At 38.6% G+C, this 9,023-nt stretch overlaps 1 protein-coding gene across 1 annotated transcript; it reads right to left on the bottom strand.

Moving 5' to 3' along the window:
- Positions 1–1,203: 1,203 nt before the first annotated feature.
- On the bottom strand, positions 1,204–6,074 carry LOC131232912 (sorbitol dehydrogenase-like). Its single transcript, XM_058229438.1, has 6 exons — positions 5,875–6,074; positions 5,222–5,289; positions 4,869–5,105; positions 3,236–3,526; positions 1,989–2,176; positions 1,204–1,508 (listed from the first exon to the last, which is right to left on the bottom strand). The coding sequence occupies exons 1-6, from the start codon at positions 6,047–6,049 to the stop codon at positions 1,316–1,318; spliced, it is 1,152 nt and encodes a 383-aa protein (XP_058085421.1). The 5' UTR covers positions 6,050–6,074; the 3' UTR covers positions 1,204–1,315.
- Positions 6,075–9,023: the final 2,949 nt, after the last annotated feature.

Here is a 9,023-nt window from a genome sequence, read left to right as displayed (position 1 = left end):
CCAAGGTGCCCAACTTGAATTACCCTATTCTATATCCAACACAACCTCATCCAATCCAACCAGACCCAAATACATGTGATCATTACCAACCCGACCTAACCCCACCCAAATTTGCTGAACCCAGACCCAACCCAAAATACGAGTTCTAATAATTGAGCCTTTTTCTTCAATACAGGGTTTTAAAATGGAGTAATTGGGACAATTGGACAGTCATACTCATCCAATGGATGGAGTTGTGATAATTGAATTGAACCATTGCCCTTCCTGGAGGGAGCAATTCTGATCTTCTGATCAATGGCCTGTAAATGGTTTAAGAAAAATTCAGCAATGATTCAATTTACAAGAATTGCATGGGATCTCAATAAAAACTGTCAGCACTACTTGTATGGACTCCGCAGGTATGGTTCACTGTGCTAGGCTGTCAATGGGTCGGGTTTGGGTCAAAGAGCATTTACATGGTTGGGCCCACTTGATGGATGGATTAGATCGCACGCACATGTCCCACTTTGATGCACGGTTGGTGTGTAAAGAGGCTCTCTTGTGCTTCAATTGACAGAACAACCAGTATGTGTTAGATATGTATAATATTACTATTGAAAACTAACTAGACTCAAATCAATCCATGGCTACAACCAAAACTTAATCGGTCCAGAAGGTGAGACCTAACTTGATCCAATTTCTTAATGTGTCCAAAAATGGGACCCAATGACGTAGGACAATTAACCACTTACTCTAAAAGCTCGAACTAATAGAACATGGCGAATTAATCTCCTTATCTTATAACACCCTGAGCGTGCCCCTGCATCCCATAGGCCACCACGAATAAGCCCAGTGTAAAAATGCTCCCGCATTACCCAGACAAGCTAAAATCATGTTGGGTCCATACGGTGCCCGTTGACGGCCACATGAGAACATGCCTTGGCCCAAAATCAAGCTGGTCCAAGCATCCAATGACCACCCATGCATGTTAAACATCTTTCCTAACCATCCACATGCCCACCACCTGATGAGTGGACCTGCCCAATTTTTTGCCAACCATGTTCATGGCAGTGTCACATGGTGAACAGTCGTTATCTCCTACAAGTATGCAATGTGGGCATGTGCAGAGCACTTTCATCTTTATGGTATCACAACTTACAACCACAAACAAACCACCATTGATGAGAAAACATTATCCAACTCAAGCAAAGCATATTAACAATATACAGGAAGAAGCTATTTATACATGGAAATCAGGTCCTAAGATTCCTTACCTTTTGTGATCATCATGGAATCATGTTTCTGCGAGAAGTCCAAAATAAACATGTCCTTTCACCTATAGATTAAACATCACCTTGATGGCATTACCGCCACGAGCGCTGGTTTCAAAGGCCTCTTCAACCTCCTTTTGAGAGAACCCAAACCGGTGGGTTATTAAAGGTTTCACGTCAATCTTCCCAGATCTTATAAACTCGAGACAAATTGGCCAAGTGTTCTTATAGCGGAAAACGCCAATGATGTCCACTTCTCTGCCACCAAACAGACCCAGGCATACAAAATCCACATATTTAATAAGAGTTATTTTAAGATGTTTGATTGAAGGAAACTCTGTTTTCCCTTTTGTTTGTTTGACCCAGAAATGGTGGAGGTTGGTCCCACCTTTCAGTCTTAGCAATTGATCTGGTGTGCCCCATTCGTAGGCTGGGAAATGCCCTTATATGCCCCATATCAGATAAGCCAAGTCACTAAATGAAAATAAACAGTGACCACAAATGGCTGACATTTAGCGGCAGCCCAATTGGATGACCATGATTGTCTGATGGGGGAGATTTTTAGGATGTTTCACAGCTCACTGTGTGAATTATTTGTATCACCAAGAGGTGGGCCAGGCATGTACAGTTTGTTGGGAAGATCTTAAATTTCCTCAATGTAGTAAACGGCTAGTATGCTATTGGTACAATGCCAAAGACCATCATGGGAAGAAAGCAAAGTCACGGAAGATAAGATACCTTGTAGCAGCTGGAGTGAGAGGAACAGTCATCTCAGTGTGACCCATCCCCACAAGGCAAACCTTGCCGCCTGCATGAGTAGCCTTCAGAGCTGTTGACATGGTTTTGTTCAAGCCAGCACAATCCAAGGTCACATCAACTACTGCCCCCATAGCCTTCTGTATTTGAACCACTTCCTGATCTATGTCCTGTAAAGGAGCCAATGGTGAAAAAGGCCTCGAGGGTATAATAATATTAAGAATTTTCAAGGATGGCGATGCACTTCTTCTAATGTAGGGTGCATTTGGATGCACTATCAAAATACCTTGCAATTTTTAGTATAAAAATTAAAGTGAAAACAACCAAATTGAAATTTTCTTGTGATTCATTCTTAAGGTCTGGGCTCCAAAAAGCCATTTTTCTTACTTCAAGTTGGATTTGAGAGGGCATATAAATACAATTTGGGGGGCACTTCTTCACTGTCATGTTACAGACATCATCATCATCATCATCATTATAATTCATGATTAATCAGTCAAATTTCGTGCACGATATCATGAAAGTTCATGATGTTTAGTGCACCTAAACACACCCTAAATCAAATCTTCACAATAACTTTGCATCCCATTGCAGCCTTAGATCACGATATGAAATTTAATAAAATGAGGAAATCTACAAATAAGAAGGACAGTATGATCCATCATCATAAACCCAAGACTGCTGCCATAAGACCCATAACACCGCAAACTCATCCTAATAAACCAATAAGCAGACTCTAGTAGTTAATTAGAAGTAAATAAGCAAAGTAATATTCAGATTGATGCATGATTTCTTGGAGACCCCAACTAACTTAATAACAAAACCAGATGATAAAAAAGGAATACAGAAGCAATTTACTAAGAAAAGCTTAGGCCTATTTGGAATGTCCTCCAAATGCAAAGAGGAGCATCTGTGCAATGTAAGACTCATCACACTTTCATTTTCATTTTCGGATCCATTTTGCACATGGGTGTCTTTAGCACATCCCATCATCTACAATTTGTGGAATTTCATAAATGGCCACTTCCAGAAAATGTGCATGGGCCAGGCCACATTCAACTCCATTCTCATGAAGGGGTACAACCAAATAGGCACTTCATCATCAATGCCTCATCCCAAATAATTGGGGTCGGCTTAATAGGCCCTTATAGTTGGAAATAAAATAGCAACTACAGAACTACAAACTATTTATGACACAAAAGGAGAAAAGAAAGCAATAGGTAAAAAACCTGAATATTTGTAGAAACTTTAACAGACTGATCTGCACCAAGTTCCTTAGCAACAGATAGACGATAATCATCCACATCCACCATAACAATTTTGGGAGCTCCAAAAGCACGGGCCGCAAGCATAGTAACAAGGCCAATTGGACCAGCCCCCATGATCAGCACATTTGTTTCTGGACCCAAATGTGCACGGCGACAAGCATGGACCCCAACACTAAGTGGCTCACACATTGCCCCTTCCTCTAAGCTCATATTATCAGGCAGCTTGAAACACAGATCAGCAGGATGCACTACCTGTCCAAAAAAAAAAAAAAAAAAATGAAGAGAAAAGAAAAAATGAATGCATATAACTAAAATAGTTTAAGAAATGATAAACATTGTGTTCTACCCTTACAAAACACATGACATGCCAATCATATTCAATGATATGATTACTTTTGTATTTGGCTTATGTAAACAGTATCAGAGTAATCTAATGATATGCAGAGAAGATGTGAGCCTTATTCATCTATGCAGACTAACCTATGGATTTTTATACAAGAAGAAATCAGTCAGAGAGGAGTCAGATCTGATTGGAACGGATCTGATCATCAGAGTGCTTGAAGCAAGTTTCAGGGGCAATGAATTCAACAATCAACAGCCTGGATTGATCTACTCTGATACCATGTAAACAGCAGTAGAGGAATCTACTGATATGAAGAGAAGAAGTGACTCTTATTCATATATGTGACTGTTCATATAGCATCTACAGATAAAATAGATTACTTCTACAGCTGTACACAATCTCTACAGATATGTAGAATCTACACCACTGTATATGTACAAAATCCACTAATGATTATCTCTACAACTTATATGTACTTATATGTTGTATTTAACTTAAGAGGAACATCATCACAGATTATATATGTACACTTAGATTAACTTAAATGTATTTATATGTTTCTTTCGGTGGATCTATCAATACCTGTAAATGCTAAAGGGATATATGTGATACTCCTAAGTCTAGTAGATCACACTCACACGTGTCCACCACAAAAGTGGCATGGATGTAGGTCGAACAAAGCCATTCAAGTTGTGGGTCCTATAGTGGACGGAGCCATACTCTAACTTCACATTGATTAGAAAATCCTAATCATCCATTCAGTGGCCATAAAATGGACAATTGAAAGATATTGTCCATGGTCAAATCCAAACAAATCTAGTCATTTACAAAACTTCACTCACTAGGACTGCTTGAATTAAAAGACAGTCCTTTGTTTTGTCCAACCTTCAAATTGCGGATTTTTTCACCAAGTCTCGCACTCGACTAGGCATGGGTTCTTTTTGGGCAAATTCTCGTTTCTTGACCTCTCATTTGTTCGAGTTTGAGGTAAGCATCATATCATGTATCATGATGATTAGGATTGTTGGATCAAAGCCAAATTTGGAATACACACCATCAACTGTGGGGTCCACAATTTAGATGGTCCTGATTGAGTATTTGTATGCTACATGTACAGTGGATGTGTGCATAAATGTAAAAAATCAATCATCGATGAATGAAAAGGTTGAGTACTGAAACATCACCCATCACCATATCAACATGTCCACAACCAAAGAACTAATCAGCATAAAAATTCAGGATGACAAGAACCTCATTCGCAAGGGAGCCATGAACGGGAGGGGTGGCAAAGAACTTCATATCTCGGCAGAGATTGTAGCGGCCACCCTTGCAGTGATTGCAGTGCGAGCAGCTGATGCCGGGCTCCAAAGCAACACGGTCACCCACAACCAGAGACTTCACCTCACTCCCCACTTCTGCTATAATCCCAGCACATTCATGGCCGATCACCATGGGCTCTTTCACAACAAAACCTGCCATACTCATACTCTAAAACAGAGAATCCAAAACAATCAGCAACAGAGGGAATTCAATCCTGGTAAAACTACATGCCCCATGTTTCAAATTGAGAAATTCAATAATATATTTTTTTTTCTTGGATATACCTTGAGGAAGTGAACATCACTGCCACAGATACCGACTGCTTTCATACGAACCCTGACATCATGGGGGCCTAACATACAAGATGAAAATCAAGACACACTAGTAAAAGGAAATGGCCAAATGAGAAGAAATTGAAGAGATTGAATAGACGAGCATAATTGAGTTCTGATGCAACAGGCCTGTGTTCCAGTAATCCAGACCGTTGATCCCATGGACCCAACTAGGATGCATGAGGGATGTTAGAATTGTGGAATAACTTGAATTTCTCAAGCATGATTTTTTATCACTCACACAGACTAGACTGTCTCTAGCAGCTCAACTAACGAGCAAGAGAGTCGAGCATGCATTTTTTATTTTCTTTTGGTAATTATCTCTAAATCCTGTATGGGATGCCTCAAAAAAAACCTCTCGCATCAGAAGATCCTAATCCTTTGATTGGTGGCCTCTCACATAGCAATGGTCCCAAGTAAAGGTGATGATCGGATGAATAACATCTTCCGATTAGAAAGATATTCGGACCACCCACATCAGATGAACTGTCTTGATCTCCGGATCATGACTCCAAGGTGAAATTGGCGCGTCAGGATGCTAAGTGAGTTCCTGATGCATCAGAACGATTATAGTTGCTAGAGAGAGAGAGAGAGAGAGAGAGAACCGAGAGGGGGGAGTTTGAAAGGTTGGATTTTGAGAGTGTCGCGAGCGACGAGCCAAGCTGCCATGTTTTCTGTTTCTCCTTCTCCTCCTTTCCCCATCTCTCTTCTGCTCTCTCTCTCTCTCTCTCTCTCTCTCTCTGAGTGTGGGCTAATAGCTTTGGAGGGGAGGACTCGCATGAATTAGCGAGGGAGTGGATTTTACAGCAGAGTGAGTTATTTGATAATCTCGCAGAGCGTGGAGGGTGATACTCAGGCGCTCATATCTAACATAAATTTGAACCACCCAAATTGTAAAGCCGATGTAGATACATGTTAAAAAATAAAAATAAATCTGGTTAAACCATTATAAACCTCTCTGTCTCTGGTTGACATACATTTGCTTGTTGGATTCCGAATTTTGGCTCATTTTCCTTTTAACCGTCCATTAATTTCTGTCAATCTATTAGTTATGGCATTATAAGGGTGTAAATTTGGGATTATGATCAACCAAAACTGCTGCTCATGATTTAGACAGTTAAAAATATGTCAATTTTAATTAGCGTGTATAATTTCTTAGTGCCTGCCTATTAACCGTTGCTATCCCAGCATGAAATTTTACTTTTCGTCTTGCTTGGAGCTTTAAAAAAAGATTTTATTTTTCAAAATAATCTTAGAGAAAAACTTTCATGGCTTGTCTGGGTGTATTTCAGGAGAATTGAATTATATTATATATTTTTTAAGCAGTAATTACATTTTACGTGAATTTGTAATTGAAGGGATGGTACGTAATAACATCCAACGTAGCAACTTTTGGATATGAAACTTTTTGGGTCCCACCATGATGTATGTGTTTTATCTACTCTGTCCATTCATTTGGCCAGATCATTCTAGAGCATGCCTCCTAAAATGATACAGATCCAAAGCTCAAGTGGACCACATTATGGGAAGAACATTTAAATGGTTAGCATTCAATCTCCACTATTTTATGTAGTGTGGTCCATTTGATTTTTGAATATGCCTCATTTCTAGTCTCATGCTCTATAATTATCCGTACTAATGAATAGATGGAGTGGATATAATTCATATATCATGGTGGGGGCCACCAAGCTTTTTGGCTTCGAATTATTATGAAATCTGATATTGGGCAGCTCATCTTCGCTTTCAAAGTTGCTGTTTGATGTATGCATTTAATATTGATTAGAAAATAAATTATATTAATATACATATAATTACATCATACATCAAACCAAACCGGCCTTTGTACGCTGGGAAAGTGTTTGGCAATTAGGATTTACTGAGAAAGAGCCATGCCATGGCATCAGATAAATTCAAGCTTACCATGCAAATTATTATTATTATCTGGATGTACTTTGATTGTAATAATATTATTATCTAGTAATCCAACTAGTAGATTCATGAATATTTATTGGACGGTTAAAACTGAAAAATATACAATGGTCTTATTTTGAAAAATAAGTGTCTACGAATCGGATGTTAAGATAATTCGACCATATCTAATTTTTAGAACGTGACTCATGAGCAGTATTTTCACAAGTTAGTCGATTAGTTTGAGTAAATGCATGCCACGTGTATTATTTCTACGTTCCTGCGTATTAAGTGTCATACGCAGCTGGAGTAGCAAATAACTCCATCTGATCTTATCCGCTTTTGGCATATGCGGCGAGCACGTTTCTGGGTCCAACAAGGACGCGAATTGACTGAAACCCCGGAAAGTTCCTGTGGGTGGAAGCGCGTGGAACCACCAAGTGTCCGTGTGACATCCACACCGTCCATCAATTTCTCCAGCTCATGTTAGGACATGACCCCAAAAATGAGAAAAATACAAGACTCTAGTGTGCCAGACGACAGGAAACAGTATAGAAAGAAACACCAACCGTTGAAAGCTTTCCAAGGTCCGCCGTGATGTTTAATGGTAGGAATTTCCATCCCTACAATCCTACCATGCAACGCACTCAAGTTGTATCTACCTCATTTTTTGGGACCGTGTCCTAAGCACGAGATGGAGATTTGATGGACCATGTGGATGATATTACCTGGACATTGCGGTGGGCCCCACATGAATTCTACTCAGGGAAGAAGTTTGGGAGGGAACATAGGCTATTCACAACAGACACGAATTGGGCATTGTCCTGCTCGTTATGAAAAGAAGGGTGTGGCTGTCTTATCTCTAAGAGAAATCTACCATCCAATTAAATTTACATAGGCTATACAGGACACTACCAATTCTTCTCCATTTGCGTCACAGGTTAATACTATTGCCTTCTCATGTTGATGAGATAATGTGACCTTTTTCATTCTTCCATCCATTTAAAGGCAGCACATTATATGTAGAGAGTCATCCTTTTTAAATGATTTTTCAACCATGGTCCAGCCATGATTAAATTCCTGAGATGTACCGTCAGGATCCAATATTTACTGTGTTAGGTGGAATTCTGAAGGTAGGAGCTACCACTGTATTATAATATGAAATTTTTGGTTGGCCTTGCTGTCCGTAAGGTTTTGTACAATTTCTTTTTTGTAATTTTTTGTAAATATTCACTATAGGAATTGCTGTTTGAGATGGTAATTCACCAAAGTACTCTTATATATTATTTTTCTTTATGAAAGTAAGAAAGTAAAAAATAAATAAAATTCTATGGGTCGTATGGTATGTGTAAGACATCCAACCTGTCAAACACATGCCCCATCCATGATAACCGCACAAACCAAAATAAAAAATAAAAAAATCTGATTAAATCATTGGATGGGTTGCACATGAATTTTGTTATTTTCAAGTGATATATATATATATATATATATATATATATATATATATATATATATATATATATATATATATATATATATATATTCATGGTGTAGCTCACCTTATGTTTAAACCGATCAATATTTTTTTGTTATTATAAACATTATGATGGATTACATCCATTGAACGAGTTGGATATCATAAAACTATCACACGAGCCCACCATTTTCTAAATTACCGCCTCCAAAAAAACTATACACAATAGGCATTATGGTAATTTCACTGCTGGAAAAGTACAGACAATAAGGGCATTTATTTGATAAAATTATAATTTCTGACCAATTTTAATCCATACTTTTTTAATCCCACTGTGATGCTTGTAAGAAATCCCATTTTGCTAAATTA

The sequence above is a fragment of the Magnolia sinica genome, chromosome 18 (assembly GCF_029962835.1).
Source record: "Magnolia sinica isolate HGM2019 chromosome 18, MsV1, whole genome shotgun sequence".
NCBI lineage: Eukaryota > Viridiplantae > Streptophyta > Magnoliopsida > Magnoliales > Magnoliaceae > Magnolia > Magnolia sinica.
Note: the sequence above shows the minus strand (reverse complement) of the source record. Positions and strands in the feature narration are given on the sequence as shown.